The 27,968-nt window shown below is 37.1% G+C and overlaps 1 protein-coding gene across 1 annotated transcript; it reads left to right on the forward strand.

Annotated features, from left to right (window-relative positions):
* Positions 1 to 27,856, forward strand: rab33a (RAB33A, member RAS oncogene family). The gene is made up of 5 exons (XM_059346007.1): positions 1 to 223; positions 6,306 to 6,855; positions 19,191 to 19,331; positions 20,950 to 21,030; positions 22,754 to 27,856. The coding sequence occupies exons 1-5, from the start codon at positions 111 to 113 to the stop codon at positions 22,976 to 22,978; spliced, it is 1,110 nt and encodes a 369-aa protein (XP_059201990.1). The 5' UTR covers positions 1 to 110; the 3' UTR covers positions 22,979 to 27,856.
* Positions 27,857 to 27,968: the final 112 nt, after the last annotated feature.

Here is a 27,968-nt window from a genome sequence, read left to right on the forward strand (position 1 = left end):
GTGTGTTTAACACAGACATTGACTAAGAGGGGGGGAAAGTGTTTGGTATTTCTGTCTGCATTTCAGTCTGATATCAACAGACAGGGAGTGTGTGCACATGTGCATTCTGTATGTGTGCACAAGTGCGTGTGTGTGAATTTTGTGTTGTTGTTGTTGTTTTTTTGCTGTTGTTGGGAGTCAAATGGAAGCAAGGCAGCTATTTTGCACAGCTACATTTCATACGGTGAGTGACCCTGATTTCCTTTCTTTCTTGCATTTTGTTTCACACCTCCAAAGCTCTATTCAAACACTGCTGCTGCCTGATTCCACATGACATTTTTAGATATCTCCCATAATCAGATATTGATGGTAAACATAATGGATGGGATCTGCACGAGTGTTAGAGTGGAAGCTAAATGTAAGCATGCCGTTAGATACTGATCACAGAAAGAAAGATGGAAATGGTGAGGTTTGGAAGAAAGCTGCTAAGAAAGGAACCAGTCAAATGGCACAACTGCAATTTTATTTTTAGCTATCTGAGCAGTCTGGCTCTTGGGATGGAAATGTCAGTTTGTCAACAAACTGAAATATCTCAACATCTATTGGAAGGATTGCCACAAAATTTAGTTCAGATTTCAATGCTTACCAAAAGACAATTTCTATTAAATCCTCTCATTTTCCCTTTAGTCAGGGGATCATGAGGTTGATTTATTATTATTTTTAAACTATTGGATGGGTTGCAGTGACATTTGGTGCAGACATTTATGCACTGCTCATTCATATAGTAAATTATTTTGGACCAAAATTAATAATATATATTGTGTTTAGTGCTTTTCAGCAAATGTAAGTGCACTAAGAATGATCATCTAAAATGGTGAACATGGTAAACATACCTGCAAAAATGTCATTGTGAGCATGTTAGTCCTCCAAAACATATGGCCACATTGGTTGTTTGTTCTGTCTGGTTTGGTTTTGGCAGCAAATCTACTTGGTTATGCTTTGGAAAACACATAAATAGTACGGATGAGGTTGTTACGTTGGTGATATATAACGTGACATAATCATGCAGAAGTTAAATTACATACAGAACTTAAATAAGGTTGACTTTTTATTTCATTGGGGACACAAACACAGAACTCGTGAGTGAAAGCCCTGTCTGTATTTGATCCATCCACCACCCCCCGACCTTCCTAAGAGGACCTTGCCAATCTTTATACTCCGTATCTTCATTTCTGCCCATAAACTGCGTATATATAATGGTCGTATTCACCATGACATCACCCATTGGGTTGAGGACTGCCCATTTGAAGCAACATCTTTACTTTTTTTAAACCAGAACAGACCATATTTGGACTATAGGGAGACGCAAGGATGGGTGTATCTAGAAATAAACTGTTAATGCTAAAACAACATATAAATAACTTATCGTAAAAACAGTACAGTACAGTCTTTTAGTACAACGGAACGCTGAACAAGACATTTTGAAATGAACTTTTATGAACTGAAAACACAATGTCAAAGAGACGAAAACATACACAGGTTCACTGCTGTTTGGATGGACACAGCACCTTGGATCTTTAGTGTTTGCTTCCATCCTGATTGACAGCTCGCCGTGTTAGTGATCTGTCAATCAAAGGTAGCCACGCCCCAAATCATAAGCTTCTTTATCATCTTTTTTCTTATAAATGGGGCCATTATTGACTCAATTAACGTCATATTGTCTTGGAGAAGACTTGAAATTAGCGGTTGAGAGCAGAATGTTGCCAGGAGATTTTTTTCTGAGGTAATAAATCAAGTGAGAAGTCGTCTCCTTTTGTATTGAGATAGATAGGACCAGAGTTCTTTTGCAACCACCGTTGGCGACTCCTGTTGGATTTTTAAAAGAATGCTGCTTAAGGCACTTCTTGGTTTGCTTCACTGCTCAGACCGGGAGGTTGCCGCCTGTTTCTGCCTTGACTCCCACCATAATTAAGATTACTACGGCCACTAGAGGGTGCTGCCTAACAATAAACTTAAACATCGGTCGTAAAAAGCTGCTGTACAAACAACATATGGAGCCATATTTTGGGGGAGGGAAGCTAGCGTGCTGATACTAGCATTTAGCTGGTACAAAACAGCTGGCATGGCTTTAGACCAGGGGTAGGCAACCTGAGGCTCTGAAGCCACATGTGGCCCTTCAGGCCGTCTGCAGTGGCTCCCTGCGGCTGTGACAAAAGATTTGAAATTAATCAGTTATTTCCTTACATTTTATTTTTCAGTATTATCATCCGCGTAGGCCTAAAACCATTTTCATTTTTTAATATGTAGCTTATATATGGCATTAAAAAATGTTTTAAAAACTAAAATGTGCATCATAGTTTACGAAAGTCTACAGCCGGAAGCATTCACCTCTAAATTTTGACATCTTCAAGTCTAGTTTTGAGTTTCCCTCACTTTCGATTCCAAATCTCTTGAGATGTTTCTTCAGTGTCCAGACTCTCATTTGCACTTGGGTCCTTGCTGCATCCTGCCAAAAACATAAAAATAAATGCTCATTATGACTAATACTAATGCTAATTTAGACTCAGGAGGCTGTTTTATCTTCATTGTAAGGCCCAGAATACGGTTTATGGCTCCATTCTGACATTTTTTCTCTTTTTTTGGACAACAATGGCTCTTTGGTTAGTAAAGGTTGCTGACCCCTGCTTTAGACTTTTATTCAAGATGGCGATGAAATGACTTTGTTTTATTCTGAAACCTAATAATAAATAATTCAAATGTTTGACTCCAGATAGTTGCAGATCTGTCACAAATCTTTCAAGAATAATCTCTAATCTTTAACAAAATGCATCCAAAACATATATCTATAGCTTCATTTGAGTGGTGACATTAAAGAGATATTCATTTAAGAGCCAGCGTACATTGGAAAACAATCTCTGACAAAATCTAGATATTTGGAGATTTTTTATTCTAGGTTCAGATGTAGCTGTCCTCCTTCGGTACCTGCTCAGCACAACCTAGCAGAAGATATATGGTAGTCCTCGTCTGTCCTGTAGTCCTTGTTAGCAGTGGTGGGAGAAGTATTCAGATCCCTTACTTAATTAAGTACTAATATCACACTGTGAAATTACTCCACTAGAAAGTCTGCATTCAAAAAATACTGAAGTAAAAGTACAAAAGTATCAGCATGAAAATGTACCTAAAGTAATACAAGTAAAAGTACTTGTTATGTAGAATGGACCCATTCAGATTGTTTTATATATTCTAAATATATTATTTGTATTGATGCTTTTATGTAAGCAGCATTTTAATTATGTAAAGACAGGGCTCATCCAATTTCTTAATATACTGTTATAAATAAATACAACTTTTTTAGATATCATTTAAAAAAAAAGTCTTTCTCTTATATTTTATGTTAAATCTCAACCTGAGTAGGTTAGGTAAAAGTAAAGTAAAGTAAAGTAACTGAAGCTGTCAGCTAAATGCAGTGGAGTAAAAATTACAATATTTGCCTCAAAATGTAGTGAAGTAGAAGTATAAAGTTTAGAAAAAAAAATGGAAAGGTAACACTTTACAATAACCATCATTTATAAATGGTAAACAGATAGTTTATTAATGTTTAATCATCATTTATAAACCGTATATAGGCCATTTAGAATGGTAAATAGATAATTTATTAATGTTTAACTAACTAAATCATTTATAAATGACAAATAGATGGTATTTAAATATAAGTTTATAGTTACTTTACCATTAACAAACAATTAAATTATAATTAATTGTTTATTAATAGTTTTAGTTACTCATTTTAACATTTTTAACACCATATTAACTATGTTAATGATTTTGAAGTGATTCATACACCTTTAAGAAATTGGTTGAAAACATTTAAAGATTAAATATGTATAGCACTTTGTAAATGGTTAATAATTGGTTAATAAACCATCTATAAACATTACTTAGATGGTTATTGTAAAGTGTTACCAATGGAAATACTCATAAAGTACAAGTACCTCAAAATTGTACTTAAGTACAGTATGTGAGTAAATGTACTTGTTAGCTGTTACCCAGCAGCCCTGTCAGTAGTCTGGCAGAAAGCTGGTTCTGATTCTGCATCACAGCACCTGCTGGGTCTGTGAAACTGTGACAAACGACTCAGCTGTGACTGAAAACCAGCATTATGCATCTACCAGTGACCTTTAAAAGCCGTTATATCAATTTAAATATCATTGAAAATCATTCCATTTAAAGACAACTAATACATTATTTTGTATTAATGTTGATTTGAATCGTAATCCCTGCTATATTGTTTGTTAGGCCTGCTGGTGACACTGCGGTCCCATGCATTACGGCCATGTTGGTTCATGGAATGTGATAGTATGACCAGCTGATCAGACCACATGACTGGATGACTAGTGTGAGAAAATCTGTTTCACTTTCTCTCTCACTGATAGCTACAGTCACATTGTTTCCACTATCACTATTTCAGCTGCATACTCAGAACTACTTATGTATAAATGTTTTTACTATATTAACTGGAGTTAGAGTCTTCTTATGGCTGAAGTATTCAGCTCCCTTACTTCAGTAAAAGTACTAATACCACACTGTGAAATTACTCTACTACAGTTAAAAAAAAAAAAATGGACCCACTCATACTGTTATAAATATTCTAAATATATTATTTGATTATTTGTATTGATGCATTTATGTTGTGTTTATTTAAATTTAGGGTCGGACTTTAACTACTTACATTTAATTTAAGAAAAAATCTAATCACTTTAAATTGATCATGTTATTTATGTTAAATCTCGACCTGCAAAGTAACTAAAGCTGTCAGCTAAATGTAGTGGAGTAGAAATATACTTGAGGATACTCAAGTAAAGTACCTTAAATCATACTTAAGTACAGTACTTGAGTACATGTATTTAGTTACATTCCACCACTGGTAAAAAGGAACATAACATTTAAACACGCAAGTAAAAGTAAGTAAATAAATAGTAATCGTATTGCACTTTGTGGGTATGTATGGTTAATTTATCTGTATATATTTCTATATAGATGTATGTATCTACATTTGGCTCTTCCATTCTATCACTGAAATATTTTATTTGGTTTATATGGTTGGTTTATAGCATCATTTTTTATCTGGTGTTGACAAAATAATTATAGTGATTACTTGTATAATGATTATACAGTCAAAAAAAATTAGATCATTGTTTTCTTCAATTTCTTGTTCATTTTAATACCTTTTGGTCTGGATAATAACCAAAATCATTATCAAGAAAACCATTGCAAATGTCTAGATATCAGCTCTTAAATTCAACTCTTATCAGCTATTTTTATTGTCATCATTATATGTTTTCAAACAAATGTACCTTAAGTTGTACCAGACATTAAAATTAACAATAAAATTGAAAAAAAGGGTGGTCTAATTATTTTTTCCATGACTGTATATTTTGTCATTTTGTGTCTCTTTTGGTCATTCTTTACATCTATTTTAGTCAATTTGTTTCCATTTCGATAATTTTGTGTCATTTTTTGGTCATTTTTTCATCTTTTTTTGTCATTTTGTGTCTTTTTTAGTCATTTTTTCATCTACAGTCATGGAAACATTCTTGATAATAACCAAAATCATTATGAATAAAACCATGTTAAATGCAACTAAAGGTACATTTGTTTGGACAAAAATAATGATAACAACAAAAATAGCTCATAAGAGTTTAATTAAAGAGCTGATTTCCAGACATTTTCCATGTTTTTTCTTTTTTATGATTTTGGTTATTATCAAGAAAACCATGTTAAATGTCTAGATATCAGCTCTTAAATTAAACTCTTATGAGATATTTTTGTTATTATTAATATATTTGTCCAAACAAATGTACCTTTAGTTGTACCAGGCATTAAAAAATGTTGTAATTTTGTGTCTCTTTTGGTCATTTTGATCGATTTGTTTCCATTTCGATAATTTTCATGTTTTTTGCATCTTTGTAGTCATTTTTTGTCTTTTTTTAGTCATTTTTACATCTACAGTCATGGAAACATTCTTGATAATAACCAAAATCATTATGAATAAAACCATGCTAAATGTCTAGATATCAGCTCTTAAATTAAACTCTTATGAGCTATTGTTGTTATTATCATTATATTTGTCCAAACAAATGTACTTTTCCTTGTACCAGGCATTAAAATGAACAAGAAACTGAAGAAAACAAGGCTGGTCTAATCATTTTTCCATGACTGTATATTCTTTTCTTGTTTTTTATTTATTCAGTATCTAACTATACTGGCCAAATGAAACTTATTTCCTCTAAAGTGATTTTCCTCCTCACAATGCTTTTCCCTTTAAGGCCACACTGTGAAGGAGAAGTCTGGTTGGTATTGTTGCATCTGGTCTCCTCCTCCTTTCCCCTCCCTTCACTCATCCATCCATCCGTACTCCCCCTCTCCTCTCCACACACGCACACCGATTTGCACATCACCTCCTCCGGCACAATGACCAACGATTCCCCGGAGGAGGAGACCCGAGTTCCGGGCAGCGGCGGCGGCGGAGGAGGAGGAGGAGGTGGGAAAGGAGTGCCACGGAGGAACCGAGCGGACGACAATGTGACCATCCTGACATCGTCCATGGATTACCAGAGAGGCAGCCGGAGCAGAGCCGCCAGCAGCAGCACCGATGCCGCCCAGAGCATCACGTCCTCCGTGGATCTGAGCTCCTCCTCCCTGGAGCTGAGCATCCAGACGCGGATCTTTAAGATCATCGTGATCGGGGACTCGAACGTGGGGAAGACATGCCTCACCTTCCGCTTCACCGGAGGAAGCTTCCCCGACAAGACTGAGGCCACCATCGGCGTGGATTTCAGGGAGAAGGCGGTGGAGATCGAAGGGGAGACTATCAAGGTAAAGGCACCACAGGGTCTGGATGCTGATCTCTGGTGTTTCCTCCTTCTCTCCCTCCCCCTCTTTTCTTTTTGTTGATCAGCTGCAGCTCAAAGTCTGCCAGGATCACACAGGGCCCATTCTCTCATCTCACCCTTAGACAACAACATAGACTTATCTTTAGGTGTGTTTTTTCAATTAAAAATGTAATTATACATGTCCATCTACTGTCATGGAAACATTCTTGATAATAACCAAAATCATTATCAATAAAACCATGGAAAATGTCTAGATATCAGCTCTAAAATTAAACTCTTCTGAGCTATTTTTGTTGTTATTAATATATTTGTCCAAACAAATGTACCTTTAGTTGTACCAGGCATTAACATGAACAAGAAATTGAAGAAAACAATGGTGGTCTAATCATTTTTTCCATGACTGTATTTTTTGTAATTTTGTGTCTCTTTTGGTCATTTTTACATCTATTTTTAGTCAATTTGTTTCCATTTTGATAATTTTCTTTTTTTTGGTCTGATCAGCTGCAGCTCAAAGTCTGCCACGATCACACAGGGCCCATTCTCTTATTTCACCCTTAGAAAACAACATAGACTTATCTTTAGGTGTGTTTTTCAATTAAAAATGTAATTATACATGTTATAGTAATGTAGTCTTTGTTTGTCCTTGTAGCCTTAAGGAACAAGACAAAACAATGAATGTCATTGGTAGCCTATGGTAGACATATTTCTATAGAAAAATAATCATATTTTTGTTTAAGGTTTTTGTGTTTCCTTAACCCTTTGATGCACAATATTTAAACACCTTCTAATGCACAACATGGGTCGAAATAGACCCACATTCATTTCCCATGTTATTTCATACTGGCTGTGTGTTTGAATATCTTTCTTTATTATAACAGATCATTATATCAATTTTTCTTTTCATACTTTATGAAGAAAAATAGTTTTTGTATTATTACATCAAGTTAACACACATGGGTCAAAAATGACCTTGTGCATTAGAAGCGTAGTGATACAAAAAGTGATACACTGAATTAACAATTTGAGTATATGTGTAACTATGTTTGTCTTATTTTTAAGGTTTAACTTTAAAAGAGTTGCAAGAACCACCAGCTTACATTGGAAAATCACATATTTTAACATTTGAGACTTATTAGAGCCACCAAATAATAATTTCCATTGGAAAAACACCAATTACAAAACAACAACAAAATAGGATAGTTGTGTCTTTTTTGTCAGGTTTTAAATTGGTGATTGGTGAATTGACCCTTTGATGCACAGCATGGGTCACAAATGACCTTGTGCATTAGAAGCGTAGTGAAATTTCAAAAATATTCAAAAAGTAAGAAATTAAAACAAAAAATTAGGATTTATGATGATCAAAAACAAGTTATTTGAGGAAAACCTGCAAGACTGAATGATGAAAATAATTTAGCGCAAAGTTATAGAACATAAATACTATTGGACTTTAGACCCATGTTGTGCATCAAAGGGTTAATTTTAATGAAATCTCAGATGATAGATGCAAACCTTTCAACCTACGTTTAGTCAATTCTTGCTTAAATTACAATTAAATCCATGAGAAACTGTGGAGGTCTTGAAACTGTAAATAACTTATGATTAGTGATCAATTAGTCTATTGACAGCATAACGTTAATCTGCAGCTACTTTGATTTTTTTTGTTAATATTTATGTAAGTTTTCATGCAAAAGCTCAAACATTACCTGGTTATCAGTAGTGAGAATGTGATGCTTTTCTTTGAGTTAAAGCCTATGTTAGACTGAATATCGTCATACTATTTGTTAAACAACAAAAGCAACTTAAAGACGTGCCAGTGGACTCTGGAGGTCTGATTTTCAAAATTTTCTGATTTTTTTTAACTTCATATTCACAGACCATCTTTGCCGTAACTTCTTATTACCCACAATTATCAACAGGAGTACCTTTTTTTTAAAATCAAAGCTCCATAAAGTGCACATTAAAATAAAAAATATCTTAAATGAAAATAGCCTGTGAAATAAAATCGGCATCGAAATAAATATATTTATATGAGAAAAGAATAACGAACATTGCAAGAGAACTAAATATGACAAACCCTAGTAAGGGCAGCATTAATATATAAAAGAAAAAAATTAAACTATATCGATACATGCGATATGGTATAATTCCATATCACATTTAACAATATATCAATATATCCTTTATATCCATATATCGCCCAGCCCTACTACCATGTGCATTAAAAAATGTTGGGCCATTTTAAAATATAAAGAGCACAAGTCGATGGAGGGATGTGGTCAGGAGGTGGATGATTTAATCCAACAAACACGGGACTTTCACCCTTAAAAGTGGTGTTCATTTCCTGTTCAGCCTAACCAAGTCGTTCTGTTCCACAACATTAACCACATGTTAAACAACGTTTCACAACGTTAAATGGAATGGACATGTGATTAAAATGCAACCGCGAGATAATTTCACAACATTAATTGAGTTGGTTTTAGAAAGGCCATATAAGCTGTTTTGGGCAGCAAATACAACCATTTCTGTCCTTAAGAAAGGATAATGAAGTAATAAAAAAGATCAGGCAGCTGAATCAAGAATTAAAATGATTGACAGTGATTCTAGGTATTTTTCTAGGTAATTGCTGAATTAAAATTGAATGAGGAAACATCCTTAGTAGCAAAGCTTATTGACAGATGCAGCTAAATCAGTTTAAGTGCAACAGTAAAAGAACAGGCTATTTGAAGTATCCTGAGATACCTCAAATAGGATTAGTCAAGATTGTCACATCTTTATTTATTCGTATGGATAACCTGTGGATAAATATTAGGCTTGTTATTGAGATATATTCCTCTGTACTGTAATGTACATTCTGTCCCTGTCTTACTTGGGAGGTACGTGTGCTTGTAGCCTCTTCATCACACATACATACGCTCCCTTCCCCCCTTTCTGTCTCAGTAGAACAGTCTGTCTGCAACCTCCAGATGCCCCCTAATGCTGAATCACAAACACTAAACACTAAAACTATGAGCTCAGCGTGTCTGAATCATTGAAACGTCTCATCAAAAACAAATAAATGTGCAGTATGATAAGCATTGTGGCAAAGTGTAATGATTTTTCAAATGTAAATAATCCAACATAGTTCTACTTTCTACTGTTTACTTCAAGATTAGCATCTGGCTTTATTTCTTTCATTAAAGCTGGGGAGGTAATGTTGGTGAATATCAGTAGAGTATGCCAAGATAGGTCTTTGAGTAAAGGTTTTGTTAGAAGTATCTATTAAAGCTGGGATAGGCAATTTTTTTGTGTGTCAATAGGGAAAAAATCCATAATTGTCAGGCTGGGCTCAAGTCAGGACTCAGATGCAGAGCAGGTGAACTTAAAAGTTTCTTTATTCAAAGAATGCAGCAGGGTAAGTCCTAACAGAGTGAAAGAAAAGGACTATGAAACACCTGACTATGAGTAAAAACTAAACAAAGAAAAGTCGCTCAAAAGGAGGAAACACACTATCTACAAAAACTAAATATGTAAATCCCAATCTAAGATAAGGGGGGAAAAACTAAACTCTTGAGGGGAAAACTATTAAATAATAACACCTACCAACTAAAAGCGCTCCAAAAGGGAGGGACAAAACCTGATCGGAAAAATAAAAGATTCTCCTAAAACACTATGAAAAACTGGATCAGGACTAAAGGGGGAAAATAATAAAGAACACAAAATCAGTCCAAAAGGAGGAAAAACAAAATGGCTGACTCAAAAAGCTATGAAACTAAGAACTGCGCTTAACTAATAAATTACAGAGAAAAATCACTCTTGCGTGGAATCCAAAAGGGCAAAAAACAAGACAAGCTGTGGCAAGAAGGAGATAAGTGGCTGGTATGGTGATGGGTCAAACACACTGGACCAAGACAAGGGAAAACACAGACTATTGGAACACATGGAGGGAAGGGAGCACCAGGTGAACACAGACTATTGGAACACATGGAGGGAAGGGAGCACCGGGTGAACACAATCGGTAATTAGGGGAGACAATCAGACAGATGACACACAGGGAAGGGCAAGTGACCTGAAACGAGAGGAGAGTTACTATTTCAAAATAAAACAGGAAATACCAGAACCAGAAAGACCAGAACACAAAATAAAACACCACCTCACAATAATATGACAATAATAACCTCATCATATTAAAATTCAAGTGATCTGAGAGAAAACTAGACTTCTGAGCCTCCCAATGATTCTGATTTTAAGCTTTTTAAAATATAGCCTGTGACAGGAGACTTCCACAGGTCATGTCAGAGCCAAGGTGTTCTTATTGACTGTTCTAAAAATGAAGATGCATGTGCATGTCCCTTTAGATGGTGAAAGCCTGATGCAATGACAGAAAAAGTTGCTTTTCCAGCATTGGCAAGCAACTCAAAAATAGGAAGAAGAACTTCTCAAAAAGAGAGTCTAACATCAACACAATAAAACGTGTCAGTATCCATGAAGCATTTCAGAGATGGTCAGAAAATAATGCTAATAGTTTAGACCAGTGGTTCTCAACCTTTTTTCAGTGATTTTATTTCAAACATTTTAAATGTTAATAATCTATGACTAAATTTATTGCAAATATTTCTCATCACTAAAATGTAGTGATTCAAACTAATGTAGTAAAAACAGTGAGCATATAACCATTTAAAACTATAACTGCTACGGTTCAACCACGACTCCATCTTTGAGTTTTTAAGTGATTGACAGGTGATGCCAGGTGTCATATGACAGGTTGGGTCCAACCATCCTGGTATGGGGGAGACTCTGGGTTTTTAGGAGAATGACATTGAATAGCCTACTGAATATAAAATTCATTTTATGAACTTATACTTATATTTTCCTAAAATAATTATTTTTAAAGGATTTTTGCATGGATGCTAGTTTTTAAATGTATTTTTTAAAATCTCACGTACCCCCTGGAGTGCCTTCACGTAGCCCCAGGGGTACGCGTACCCCCATTTGAGAACCACTGGTTTAGACCATAAAAAAGGCTGTACCTAATTGAAGTTAATTTTTATGTCGGCCCTGGAAGAGTGCTGGGCTTTGAAGACAATTTTTGTAGCGGCCAAACGGTGGAATTACAATTTCCAGGTCTGTCACGTGATGCCATCAGGCCCACAAATAATTTTAAATTTTCTTGTGGATATTTAAGGTCCCCAGAGGATGATTCCTTATGTTTTGGTAACCTCCTGACGTCTAATCCAGGACATAATGACACTTTCACAGAAGAATTATTAAGAGCAGACACTGTCAATATTGTCACATTTAGTCCCACTAGGGAATAAGCAAGATTAAAAGTAATGATCCCTGACTTTTGCCCTAAGCACCACACTCAGAGAAATGTTAAACTTTAAGCCCACTTTAGCAGGGCCCCTAGGAGCAGAAAAGCTGACATTGTGTTGCTTATTCTGCACACTAACAATGCAGCTTCAGTGGCTGCTAACAGCAAGGTTTAATACTGCATGTATTTAGAAATATAACACTTTTGAGTAGGGCTGCAACTAATGATTATTTTCATTATTGATTAATCTGTTTATTATTATTATTTAAACAATTAATCGATTAGTTGTTTGGTCAATAAAATGTTGAAAAATATCAATCAGTGTTTCCCAAACCACTAGATGACGTCCTCAAATCTCTTGTTTTGTCCACAAACCAAAGAGATATTCAGTTTATTGTCATAAAAGAACAAAGAAACCAGAAATATTCACATGGAAGAAGCTGAAATCAGAGAATTTGTTTTTAAAAAACTGCTGAAACCAATTATTCGATTATCAAAATAGTTGAAGATTAATTTAATAACAATAATAAGCTCTAGATCAATTAATCGTTTAATTGTTGCAGCTCTACTTTTGAGAAAAGGATTTATCCAATCTTATTCGGTCAAATAATTGGTGTCTACAGTTGTGGTTGTCATGTGAGATCTGAAGTGTGACGTCCTGTCCCTCTGCCTGCTGATTGGCTGTCCTATTTCCTTGTTGGCAGTGGTGGGCAGGTCGTCAGCCTAAATGGCCTCACCTGTGTGCTGGGTATTTAAGAGCAGTCTTATCCAGCACTCACTCTTTTTGCTGCTTCCAAGCTGGTAACCTGGGTCTCATGTTCCCACCTGCCATGTGGGACTGAGTTTGATTTTCCCTATTGCATACAACACTCACATACAGCACACTTCATTCACACCCATACACTGCATACATGACTGATTGACATTTATTCACACACATCCATTTTGGTTTGTTTTGACTTAATTTCAATTTCAATAATTTCATTGATCAGTTACTTAATTTATATTTATCTGATTTATTAATAAATTATTTGGCTTTGTATGTTACGTGTGGACTCCCTTCTTTTTTGCCACTAACCTGACCAGTTTGTGACAAAATGGGGGCTCGTCCAAACCATTGTTTGATTTTGTACATTTGACTTCAATCAGGATTCTAGGTAATGTTGTAAGGGTACATTAGTACAATTCAGTATGGTTTGTCTCAGTATTAACTTTTGACACCGATATTTGCTTGGGTTCTTGTTGGGAATTGTGTTTTGGTCTTAGTTATATCTGAGTTTTTTGGTTTCAAAGTGTCCATTGGCTTATTAGTAGCACCTGTTGAAGCCAATTAGTTAGCTGCCAGTGTTGGGAGGTCCACATGTAATTTTTTTTTAGTTTGAATTTTGGGGGATTTTGTCGGAGTTTGGAAGTAGCAATTGAACATTTGTCTCTAAGTTTTGTTAACTTAAATTTGTGAGGTTTGGTTGCAGTAAATAAAAGTGTTGGAACTTTGTGTTGGGTTGGGACAGGCAAGTACCATTATAAGGGACCAGTAGTCCCCTGTTAAGCTAAGGAGGCTGGTTTCCAATAGGGGAGCTGGTCTTGGGGAATTTAGTGTGGCTGCAAACGTGGGCAGAGCAGTCGTCTCGGGAGCACATCCATGGTGCAAGGAAAGGTCGCTGGTAACAGTTGCTTTTTCTTCCCAGTGGGCTTAAGTGCATAAATACCCACCATATGTAGTAGCACGAAGACTAGGGAGGAGTGTAGGTAGTTATGGGGTTGCTAAATGTCTGTTAGTTAGTCAGGGCTGGGGAGGTTCCAATTTTGGTTTGGCTGTCCCAGACTTTTCAGTGGTTCCAGCACTCAACATTTGGTTGGTTGGTTGGTTATGTTGGATAGATGGTTGGTTGGGTTACGTTGGATAGATGGTTGGTTGGGTTACGTTGGATAGATGGTTGGTTGGGTTACGTTGGATAGATGGTTGGTTGGGTTACGTTGGATAGATGGTTGGTTGGGTTACATTGGATAGATGGTTGGTTGGTTACATTGGATAGATGGTTGGTTGGGTTACGTTGGATGGATGGTTGGTTGGGTTACGTTGGATGGATGGATGGTTGGTTGGTTACGTTGGTTTGATGATATATCTGGACAGACAGGTGTAGTTCAGCGTTTGAAAATGTCAAGGCACTTTGTGCGGAGCCTGTGCTGGCTGTTCTTTTGCAGCCAGGAGACCATGGGGTTGAAAGACCTGTGGCGTTATTTCAAAGAAATTCAATAGATATCAGCTTAACTACTCTGTGATAGAGAAGGAGGCGCTTGCTTTAATATGGGCATTACAGCATTTTGAAGTGTATTTGGGATCTGGTCTAACCCCACTTGTTGTTTACACAGATCACAACCCACTGACTTTCCTGTGATCACTTCAGAATCCAAATCAGAGGCTGATGCGGTGGGCGTTGTTTTTACAGCCATACAATTTGGATATTCGACACATCAAGGGATCAGAGAACGTTATGGCTGATGCCCTTTCTCGGTCGCCTTAGTGGTTTGTGTGCTCACTGATTGTCTAGTTTGCTGTTTTAAAATTCTGCCTTCTCACTCCTCAATTTGCTCCTAGGGTCCAGGTTGTGGAGAGGTGGAGGAGTTGATGGATAATGTGGTGGGACCCCATTCTTTAGGAGGGGAGTGTGACGTCCTGTCCCTCTGCCTGCTGATTGGCTGTCCTATTTCCTTGTTGGCAGTGGTGGGCAGGTCATCAGCCTAAATGGCCTCACCTGTGTGCTGGGTAATTAAGAGCAGTCTTATCCAGCACTCACTCTTTTTGCTGCTTCCAAGCTGGTAACCTGGGTCTCATGTTCCCACCTGCCATGTGGGACTGAGTTTGATTTTCCCTATTGCATACAACACTCACATACAGCACACTTCATTCACACCCATACACTGCATACATGACTGACATTTATTCACACACATCCATTTTGGTTTGTTTTGACTTAATTTCAATTTCAATAATTTCATTGATCAGTTAATTTATATTTATCTGATTTATTAATAAATTATTTGGCTTTGTATGTTACGTGTGGACTCCCTTCTTTTTTGCCACTAACCTGACCAGTTCGTGACAGAAGATTTACAAGCAGGCAGGTGTTTTAGATCCAGCAGACTCAACGATCAATTATTGCCAGAGCTGAGACAGGAAGCTCCAATCTGTGTCGTCCAGATGGTGATTTCATGGCCTCAACAGTGGACCCTACTCTACAGTTTAACTACTTCACTGGTGCAGTAGAGCTTTAAAAAGATTATCGTCAAAATTTCACTCGCACTTTACATATAACAGGAGGAAAATATATATATATATATTAAAAAAATATTAATCCAATCCACTTCATTTGTATAGCACATTTAAACAACAAAAACGTCTTTAAAGTGCTGTACACAGAATTATAAAAACAATAAAACAAGCATTTCCATTTAACAATCAGCAATAAATAAGTGCATAAATCTAAAATGATGCTATAAATAAAACAATAAAATCAAACAGATAAACATAGTAAAATAAATAAAAGACGTAGTTAAAGGTAGTAAAATGAATAAAAGACGTAGTTAAAGGTAGTAAAATAAATAAAAGATGTAGTTAAACATAGTAAAATGAATAAAGACGTAGCTAAACGTAGTAAAATAAATAAAAGATGTAGTTAAACGTAGTAAAATGAATAAAAGATGTAGTTAAACGTAGTAAAATTAATAAAAGACGTAGTTAAACGTAGTAAAATAAATAAAAGATGTAGTTAAACGTAGTAAAATGAATAAAAGATGTAGTTAAACGTAGTAAAATGAATAGAAGATGTAGTTAAACGTAGTAAAACAAATAAAAGACACATAAAATATTAAAACTAAATGTAAATTGTACATAGTTGGGTGACTCTTTTTCCTCTCCTGTCCTCCAGGTGAATAAAGTATCACACAGATTGGCAACGACAAATGTTATAAAGTGCAGAGCACTAAAAATAGAAGAGCAGAGAACTAAGTATAGATTACAGGGTAAGGTTTCAAAATAATGATTCACAACTTTGACAATCATAGCTATTGACAGGCAGAATTCTGTCCACATGTGGAGATTTTATAATTTTTTTAAAATGTCAGGTAATTTTGCAATATTTCATTTAATTATTTAAAAAAAGACATTTACACTGACAGTAAGTATAAAAACAATACAAAAAAGCCTTATTACCATTCTTGCAAGATCTATTTTGTGCATGATCAGTTTCTGCTGTTAATTATGGGCCACACAGTGTTCAGCAAAGACTAAGCTTTGATGTTATGAGCTGCATGACATGCAGCTTTCAACATCTGATGCTAATAGCCAGGCCTGTCCTTTCAAATGGAAATAGCAGATAAATCATTGGTCCATTTTCACTTTGTGTATTGGGAGGCGTCCATGTAGATATACAAGTTGGTACTGACTAAACAGATATTCAGCAAACTGACAATTTGAGCGCAATATATGTGATCTAGCATGAGCCATAAATAGTATTTATCCTTCACCATTTTTTAGGTGAAATCAATATCAGTACTTCTCTTGCAGAGAAGGGGGGAAAGCTCACTTCCTCATTGTCCATCTGGTTAAATCATTTGATGAAATGCTGTAATTAAAATGACACGGCCATAGAGTAGCTCCACATGCTGCCAGGTGTACTGCAGAAAAAGGCTGAATCTGACAGTATAAAACCAGCTAAAGGAAATATTTAGCTTGATGAAATAGCTTGTGAGATGTTTGGGCATCAGACTTAAAATTCTTCCTAAAATTATGAAGTAAATTTAGAACAGGGAGTGAAAAAAAATCTGAAAATGATTATTGTTGACCAGGTTGTGAATGTATTTTTTAAATAACACAAAAAAAGTTTTTATGCTTGGCTTCGGTGTCAAAGTTGGTGTGTCGATAATAAAGCTAAATGCATCCTCCAAACCATACGACTACGTAACTTGTTTGTTCCAACCCTCGAAATGTTTGAAATTAGTGTCCCTACCGCTGCTAGAAGATCAACGTAACAGTTGCCCTTTAAATTACATTGTAAATGTTGTGAAATGGCAGTTAGGGTAGGTTAAGGCAACAATACTACTTGCTTATGGTTAGGGGGGAAAGTACATGGTTAGGTGGTAAATGTAAAATAAATGGATGCAACTACTGAATTCTGTCCTACAAAGACTAACTGCAGTAACTACATTTTTTGTTGTTATTTTCTTATAACTAGTTATAACTAAAAATGAACTCCTTGATGTCTGTTTTATCTTGTGACAAAGTTTCAGATTTCAATTTTGCTTTATTTCAGAGAAATAATTATATAAAAAACACAAAATCAAACTCAAAACCAAGCAGTAATATATATACTAATTTAAACATAAGTTTATTTGATAGGGAAATGAATATGTACAGAGTGATTAAGTAAAAAAAGTGAGATAAAATCATATTAGGACCAAAATATAGCATGACTTTACAATATTAAGTTTAAAATACGCAAATCGTAACAAAATCAACTAAATATAAAAGCTGAAAGAAGACGACAACATCGTAGTTACTGTACTGTTTTTGCATTACTATTAGAACCGTTTAGAGCAAAAGGGGGGCAACATTTTCACTAAATTTTTGGGGTCAAAGGTCAAGTAAATCGTCATGATTTTTGAGCATAAAAATGACAACATCAATACATGTAGAAATAAGTGTCATATCACTTACCTACATATAACTAATTTGGCTGACCAGTTAAAAAACGTTAAAACTGCTCCACTGAAGAGACAAAAAATAGCTGCAGATTAGCAGTCTTGTCATTGCCACACACAGATCTGATGACACCTTTCTGACTCACCACACACACACACACACACACACACACACAAAAGCCATATTTCCATCAAATTTTCTAAATTGTTAACCAGTTTGTGGTTCAACTGTTGCTCTTTTAAATCATGTCAACTTGTATCGCCCCTCTTCCTTAATGATGTGGATGGAAACAAGCATTGATTTGTGTTGTATTTTGCCGATCTTCTTGAAATTCTGGTAAAATTTGCAGTACAAATGGATGGAAAACCCAACTATTGCTGCAAATGGTCGAAATGTGGTGTTTTATTTTGGGTTTGAAATAGGGCTGGGCGATATATTGATATAAAAGATATGTCTATATATTTTTAAATGTAATTAGACCATATCACATATATCGATATAATTCAAATTGTTTTCTTTCTTTATATATAAATGCTGCCCTTACTAGGGTTTGTCATATTTAGTTATTTTGTAATGATCGCTATTCTTTTCTCATATACATATATTTATTTCAGAAAAAGATTGGCCTTTTATTTTTTTATTTCATAGGCTATTTTTATTTTAGATTTTCTATTTATTTAAATGTGCACTTTATGGAGCTTTGATCAAATAAAAAAAGGTATTTATAAAGGTATTTATGTTCACTTAAATAAAAGGTTTCAATAAAAGTAGTTGTGACATGTCATATTTGACTTTGACTGAACATTTGCTCTCACTTTGCGCTAAAAATATTCAGCCTAAATATATCAGGATATGACTTTTGGTCCATATCACCCAGCCCTAGTTTGAATCCACCATTGGTCATGTTTCTATATTTAATTTTGACATACATCAAACGCTGCATACAGCACAGAGTAGACCTACAGAGCTGGCCTCTGTAAATGATTGAGCTCATTGCTATAGAGCAGTGCTCTCTTGAGACTCTATAGCCAGGAATATCTTAGCACTCTTTCCTGTTGACATGGTTCAGTGCTGTGTACTGCTTCTTGTAAGCTCTTGTAGGCTTAGACAAGACAACTCATTGTCGCCAGATTGTTTGTCTTCTAATGAGATTTATTTACGTAATAAACTTAAGTGTCTGGATTCTGTTGCTCTGGCTGTGTGACATGTTTATCTCTAGCCTAAAAAATCTGAAAACCACACACACACACACACTAAAAAACACACCCATACATATTCACTTTTCTTCAGTCATATCACAAAACACAGTCTATGTGTATCTCCACAGGTGCAGGTATGGGACACAGCTGGCCAGGAACGCTTTCGTAAATCTATGGTGGAACACTACTATCGCAACGTCCATGCAGTGGTCTTTGTGTATGATGTGACCAAGATGGCTTCCTTTCGCAATCTACAGACATGGATAGAGGTTGGTAACATGCTCACTACATTGGAAAGCAACTAAATAGTCTTTGTTGGTGTAGAAAGGATCAAATGAACACAACCCACTCCCTAACACATCAGCATCTCTCCACTGGTCCATCCCACAAGACTCTTCATTAGCCGTGGTTTGACACTGCACAGACTCTGGCTCTGAATGATGTCACCAGCACAATATGAGGGATGTTTTGACTACGGACAATACCCAGAATGAGGCGGGTCTCACTCGCCTAAACGCCCCTAATTTGAATACGAGCAGTCCGGAGCCGGCTTTTATTGGGATTTTTTCTGTCCCTGTTGAAGAGCACGGTCTTTTTTCTGCCCTGAAAACACACTGGTTACTGATTGGATAGGTCGCTAAGCGGGATGTGACGTAGAACTCTACACGACACACGCCATTTGTAAAAGCCGGCGAAGCAGTGTTCCCAACTTAGCGACTTTGTTGCTAAATTTAGCGACTATTTTTCAAGAAAGCGACTGGAGACAAATCCAGCGACTCCTTCTTACTCTTCTTAACGAGCCGCTAACGAGCCGGAGGCCGGCTTGTTAAGAAGAGCCGTCGTTAGCGGCAGTTAGCTACAGTTAGCTCTGTAGCAGTACAGTGCGTATGTGCTGCTGTTGCAGGAGGTGTTCACTTAGCGATCTCCGTTTGTTTACAAAAAGCACCAGACTATCTGTGCACAGTTAGTGATGCCGTTAATTCACAATCACCATGTTTATGATCAGAGGAGACTGCATAATTAGCCATGCTGCTTTCAGCTGCTGACATTGTGCACAGTTAGCGACAGTGAAAAAAAACAAACGTCACCTCCGGAGTCTCTAAATCCCTCTGGGGGCTAACTTGTAGTGGAGACACGCAGAGTGAGCTGACTTTTGAGAGGGTGTGGCCTGAGACTTTCCTGATGGCCACTTTTACCCGTCGTGGAAACATGGCTATAGTCTCTACCAGCAGCTGAGCACCAACACGTCCTCATAGTTAAAAATACCAGATATAACATACCAAATTTACACAAGACACAAACAGAGATTTCCTGGGTCAAAGTTGTGTGTTTGTTTGTTTGTTTGTTTGACCCATCCACCAGCCCGATGTCCTTCCCGAACTTTGTCACTCTTTATACTAACAGTAAACATAAATATTAGCTGTAATAAGCTGCTTGTTCAATTGACCTTTGAGAGTTTCTGGGGATGAGGACAGTCTCCTGAGAACACATGCAAGTCCTAGTAGTTGCAGAGGCATTGCAACTAATTGTAGCTGTAAAATGATATGTGACTAATGCTATGCCATGTGAGAAGAATTGAAAGCATTGGATTCTTCATTCTTTACTCTAGCACTAGCCCTGTGGCAGATAAACACACTGTACATGTTTTATAGCTCCTTTTCAATTGGCTGAATGAGATTAGTGTTAGTATTGGATTTTATTTATATTGAGCTGGTGGGAATGGTGGCTAATAGTATGCAGCTATTTTGGCACCGGCTGTTCTATTTGCCAAGAGGGACATATTGTAGCTGTCATAAATATCTCATAATCATAGCTACGAAGCTGACGGTAATATTTATACTCAAATATTAAGATGGTTACAGTTTATAAAGTTGTATTGTGTTCCAGGAGTGTAATGGCCATCGGGTCTCAGCATCAGTACCTCGAGTCCTGGTGGGAAACAAGTGTGACCTTGTGGACCAAATACAGGTGAGTGCACTCTCATAAGGACCACAGTATACACCCGTGTTTCCCAACCTTTTTTTAGCCAAGGCACATATTTTAAGTGAGAAAAATCACATGGCATACCACCAAACAAGATTACACAAAAAGTATTTATAATGAAATATAATGAAAATCTAGTCTCAATTTACTTACTCGGTGTGAAACCTGGGCCTGTTTAGTTGAACACAAAGCTGATATTCTTGCAGGAATTGAAGAAAGACAAACACGAAGATCTTCAACACTCTGAGTCTCTCTCTTTTCTTAGTCTTTATATTAGTCATGCTTGAAAAGCCCAGCTCACATAGATAGGTTGTGGAGTAAGGGCGAAGAGCTGAAACTGCTTTGTTTCCCAGAATAGATAACTCCTTGGCAGAAGTCAGCCAAAAACTGTCAAAGGTAGATCAGCAAAGCTCAGCTTCAGACCACGATTTTGTCTCAGTTCAGTTCTTTCTTTCTGCTCCTGCAAAGTCATGTCCCTCCCAACTGCAGTTGAGCTATATGGGTTCCTAACCTAGTCAGGGCAATCAGTTGAAAGTGAAGAGGAAGAACATGACAACTTCTGCTCAAGACTTTGCAGATGTTTACCTATCTCACACAGTGCAGTACTCGATAGTAGGGATGACGGCGATCGATCGGCAACTGATTGCTATCGAAACGCTGCCGCTTTAAAACAAAGAAGAAGTGTTGTGTTGTGGTCACGCAGCCTGCATGCACCTACACACACCCACAACATGTCTGACATATGGAACTTTTTCGAAGTGAGTGAGTCCGATGTCACACACACTAGCTGCAATTTATGCAAGCGTTTAGTGCCTCGTGGGGGAAACAACCCAACCAGTTTCAACACGACAAATTTAATTAGGCACTTGAAGTCATTTCACACAAAAGAACACAATGATTTCCTGAAACAGACGAGCGAAAAGAAGAAAAAACGCCGACCCCACGGGCTCTCCTGCCAACAACAATAGAGAGCACACAGTCCTACAACCCTCGTGGTGAGAAATACAGCAATTTAAAATGAATAGTATCAATAAATTAACTTTCAACATGAAGCTCTTGCCTGTTCTTGACTGCCCTATAGAGGCCATGTTGGCATGTTGTTTTCCACAGTGACACTGCTGCTATGAAGGAATATTAAAGTTACTGCTATGCAATGAATAAAGGTCAATCTAGGTAATCTAGTAAATAAATTATTACAAGATTAACATAAATGAAAGACTATAGGCCTGTGCATGAGTGGATAAATTGATGGGGGGAAAACAAGAGTAAAATATAAATATTAATATCATCCCACTTGATCGATCGGTTCTGATCGGTAATCGGATCGGTGAGGCTTTAGGTGATTGGTGATCGGTATCGGTCCCAAAAAACCTGATTGGACCATCTCTACTTGATAGTGTGCTAACATTAGCCGGCGATCGATAGTGTGCTAGCTTTAGCGGGCTAGCAAGACCAACTTGGTGCTGTTGAGAGACACCAACTAAAACGTGTATTATTCATTAATTTGATTTGTTTAACTGCAATGTGATTGATACAGGCTAGCAGGCTAGCATGCCGGAAACCAGCTCTGGTTGAAAAACCTTGTTAGAGTACCAATCAGGTGAAATTGAATTATCAGCGGTTGGGAATCACTGGTATACACTATATAGTTCTTTATTTACCTTCCTAGAATGTTAGTATTAACAACCAAACAATCATGCTTTCCTAGGTGCCGTCCAACATGGCGTTGAAGTTTGCTGACTCCCACAACATGCTGCTGTTTGAAACGTCCGCAAAGGACCCGAGGGAGAGCCAGAACGTCGACTCCATCTTCATGTCACTGGCCTGCCGCCTAAAGGCCCAGAAATCCCTGCTCTACAGAGACGTGGAGCGAGAGGATGGGAGAGTTCGGCTCACACAAGAGACTGAAACAAAGAGTAATTGTCCTTGTTGAGGAAAAGAGAGGAGTGGGAGGCATAATGGAAGGGGAAGAGAGACGAGTAACTGTATATGTCGAGTAAGAGGAGGAGAGGGATGATAGTGGAGTGAGGCTAAAACATGTCTTCTTTTTTTTTAAATTAAGTGCAACTTTTGTGGTTTAGGAGGAGGAATAGAGGGTTGAGGCTGACACTAAGAGCAACCTGTTTCAAGGAAGAGGAGGAAAGCTTGTGCAAGGATAGGAGACAGGTTGGTGAAGATAGAGAGAAACTAGGACAAAGGGATTTACTAACAATTCATAAATGAGACGATGTTGCCTTTTAGTGTAGAAATTCTTCCATTTACTCAAACATAGACAGAGTGAATATCCTTTCAGTGTGCCCAGAGCACACAACACAAAATATGAGTCATTTGGGGATCTACAACAAACAGTCTTGATGCTGTTGTTTTCTAAACCAGCCCTGGTTTGGTGTTTTTGACAGCCATTACTAACAGCAACATTCTGAGGCAACACATTAGAACAGTCTTATTTTTGCTGCCTTATCCTTATTGATTCTCATCCACATCCCAGGTGAACGCAGTATTTCACAACATTTTTCTACTGCCTTAATAAGCTGCCTGTCTTGGGTTTAACAACTCTGTCGGGCAAAAGTAGCGTAAAGGTTTCTCAGATTTTTAACCACTCAAGATGATCTTGGTTTATACAACCTACCAAACAATCTGACGGCCTCTTATGTGGAAATCAACTATTTCAGAGGATAAATGAGACTCTTTTAGTCTCAGAATTACCTGATATCTATCTGGGTCAGTCCTTTACAAGCAGGACAGCTGACTAAAATCACTGTGAGATCACAAATACAAGGGAAAGATGGGAAAACACTTCTGAGACAAACTTAATATGGGTAAAATATGCGGTGAAATGTCCAGATGAGCTCTAAGGACCTATGCAGGAAGACCTTGACAACAAGGTTTCCTGAAAATGGAGCATCTAGAGCTTGTCAGGCAACATGTCACATATTGATTTAGAGGCTGTAAGATCCTCTTACCCTTATGCAGGAGAACTGCACTCTCCTATAAAGAAGGGCCATCAAGGCGAGGTTCCTTTTTCTCATCTAATCCTGGTGTAAACATATCCCCTCTATGCTTACCCTCTGGCACAGTGGCTTTTCCAGCTTTCCCTTTGTGTGCAAATGCAAAAATACCCGGTCTTTGCTGTATGTGACTTTGAGGTAGCCAGTCTGTCACAGCACTTCCGTATTCTGTAATGAACATTTTTCAAAGTAAAGGCCTTCCGTCCGTTTTAGTTGATGTGCTCTCCACATCAGTATCACTGCCTCCAGTCTCAGAGAGAACAGGAAACATGATAGCAAACTGTGACCCCTGTATACATAATGGACATACTTATACTGCTACATGTTCCGTATGAGTGGACTTTAAAGTCTGGTGTCTGTGTCAGGGAATGTTATCTCTATAAACACATATCTGCATATCAGTGCAGGATCTGTAGGCAATTGGACAATATTTTGTTGTCAGAAGCCTTCTGGTTTCCGTTTGAAGTTCGTTTGTAGTCTTGTAGTAGTATTAAGAAGTCACTTTTGAGTGGGCTTTAGTTGTATGCAGGTAAACAGTCTTTTTGGAGAGCTAAAGAGACGACACGCATTGTCTGAAATGCAATCCTTGAACCTTTCGGCTATTTTCTGAAGACGATTTTGCCTTTCATTAGCATTGTTTTAATTGATCAGAACTCACATACAGAGAAGCCCTCTGAACCATACAACCACATAGGTCATATTTTCCTACCCTCTAATACGACCTACAAGACTGTTTCCTAAATTAGCTCCCCTATTGTTAGCAGGAGATCTACTTGTCCTCATCGCTAAACGTAACAGTCGCCATGCAACAGTTGCATTGGTTAGGTTTAGGCAACAAAACTACTTGGTTAGGTTTAGGAAAAGGTTGTTGTTTCGGTAAAAATAAGCGCATTTGTTATGTTAATGGACTTCCATATTTAAGTATCTGATGTATTTCTAGACATGACATAACATTTTACAAAACTACATGGTTAGGCTTCGGAAAAGATAGTTTGGCATAAAATAACTGTCGGACATCAGGTAGTTGTAGTAGTTATGGTAGCTATGCAGATGACTGGGGGTGAAATGTGACGTAGAACGTGATATAGCTATGCACGGAGGTTAAATTAATAACAACATTGACTTTTGATTTCACGGGGGACACGTACACCTGTCTTCTGGGTCAAAGTCCTGCGTTGTTTGACGTATCCACCTCCCGTTAACGGACCTTGTCGTTCTTTATACTCCGTATCCTCATTTCCGCCGTGGCTTCTGTCATAATTACTACAGCCACTTGAGGGCGCTTCCTAACAATAAACGTAAATATGGGTTGTCATAAGCTGCTGTGTAAATGGAGTCATTTTAGGGGTAGGACAGTCTCGCAAAGAAACAGACCTATCATAGATCGTCGTCTCTCAACTCGAGCTCCATTCTGGCGTCCAAAGTTGCTTATCAGACTGTATCAATGAACGGCACATAAGCCTGGATATCTCCAGGTAACCGCTAGCTACACTGGAACCCCACAAATATTGACCCTTGCCCCCCAGACTATTGGAGTCAGACTAATAAGACAATGGGTTCCAGAATTGGAGGGAGCAAATCCAGGACTATTGGAGCCATGAGGATACAGGCTGCATAAAAGACTGTAGAAAGCCATATTCATAATTTGCTGTACTCAGAGATGCAGTGTACTTTTTATGTAGACGTTACACCTGGTGGTGGAGGAAAGAACACATTGTAAATAACTGAACGTTGGAGCTATGAAGCCGGTGGGAGTCAATTTGATGCTGTCACTTCAATATAGCAGCACATTTACCATATCTTACCCTATTTTAACATTGGAGCCTACTTTTGCAATCCTATAAATATATACAGATGCCATATGTAAAAAGTTCAGAACCGTGAGCATTTCAGACAGACCTAATTAATTCCTCCCATTGAGCGATTTAAATACTGTGCAAAGTGAAAACTATACAGCTAATGCTATAGCTGTATCTGGTTTTGGTGATTTTTACATGTTTCAACATGTTTGTATGAGAAGCAGCAGGATCATGCAGCTATTACAGGAGAATAAAATGACATCGTTGACAATTGAGCTCTACTCACTCTCATTGTATTCAGGCAAATCTGTGACATTAAACCTTATGACTGAGGTTCAACAAAAGCTGGAGAGAAGAACACTCAACAACAAAGCTAATATCTTTTCATCCATTTTCTCAACTGCTAGTTCTGTTCAGGATTATAGGGGGCTGCATCATAACGCAGAACATTAGTATATGAGGGGAGGACTACACTTTACAACTGTTTATCTCTAACAAATATCTGTGGCTGTTTACCTAAGGTTAGCTCAACCTGGCTAATTCAGTCGCTGTAATACATATGTATTACTGTATGACTGTGCTAGCTTAATAATAAGAAAAACGTGTTGTGGAAAAATAAGAATGTGCCTCCATTGCTTGCATAAACTTCTGATCTGAATAAAATAACATTTTACTTGGTTTCACATGATTGAAAAAGAAAAATTGAGGTATAATCAAGTTTGCCTTGTTATTAGCATGTACCACTGATTAAGTTATGAATTTCACATTCAGCTCTCAATATTTTCACTATCTTTTCCAAACATTTGAAATCATAACTGAATTGGTGTTTTATCCAGGTCTAAAAATTAATAATACAAATGTACAGTTTGTTTGCTTGCCTTCCATTTTCCCTGTACATACTATGTTTTATTTATTATATTTTGCTGGGGACTTTTTTTGCAGTTGATTTGTGACTATTTTTAATAACCCATGTTTGCTCTTAAAGGGATGCCTTGACATTTTGAATTTTTACTCTGGTATTTTTGTTCATCCACAAAAAGTCAACATATTTTAAAGGTTTCTGTTTGTGACATTAATAAATACAGTATGGGGATTTTTTGTGACATTTTGTACACTAATGACACATTTCTTGGCCGATTAATTGATGATGGAAATAATTGTTAGTCCTACAGGGTTCATCAGCAGGCGTTCCCTCACTCAGGGAACATTGGTCATATGCCTTCAGTTAACTATTTCATGCATTACCTTCGGGTAGTGATGTGCCAATGAAGCTTCATGAACCATTGTCTTTATTTTCAGAGCCCACTAGATGGCACTCTTGGTTAATAGAAAAAGGCTCAAGTAATGGTAATTGAGTGTGCTTTTAGCTCTTGGTTGAACAGAGAGTTCCATCTAGTGGACTGGTTCATGAGGCTTCATTGGCACATCACAACCTTCAGGCAGTGTACATAATAGTGCTGGTGCAGGTTAGTTTGTTAGCTAGCTATTTTCAGCATTCAATTTAACTTTCAGTCATGATCCAATTGGCTAAACTGGATTTTAATTGCCATTTTAATGGATAACAGTCAACATATTAACAGTGGAGTCAACATTTATGTTTTTGCCCCATTGAGCTTAATGTAACATCATGGAAGGTGGAGTTCAGTTCGCTACAGAACAGCAGTCCTTACTTAACGAATGATGGATGCCTGCTGACAGGGATTAGCGCCCTCACGCCTACAGTGCAGTACATACTACCTAGTCAATACTCCGATCACCATCAGTTTAAAAGTCAAAATACCAAGTTACTCCTTTAACAAAAGCCTTAAGAGTGGTGTTACTTGATTTTATGATGTCATCATTTTATGATAATTGTTGAATCTGAGATGACAATTTTTTGTTTTGACTGTGAGTTTGTTGTTTTTTTGGACTGTATCAGATTTGTCTTCTTCTATATGTTTCATATGTAACATTGTCGTTGTTACAATCTCACAAAGGGACTTCTGATAAACCTGCTGAATAAGATTCACTTGACTCAGATCTTCATTCTTTGGTGACCAATTCAATCATTCAATATGAAACTTATCTCTGCACAGCCCTATCTCCTAAAAATTATGTTTCCGAATAAGGAAAATGC

This window comes from Centropristis striata, chromosome 12 (assembly GCF_030273125.1).
Source record: "Centropristis striata isolate RG_2023a ecotype Rhode Island chromosome 12, C.striata_1.0, whole genome shotgun sequence".
Lineage (NCBI taxonomy): Eukaryota > Metazoa > Chordata > Actinopteri > Perciformes > Serranidae > Centropristis > Centropristis striata.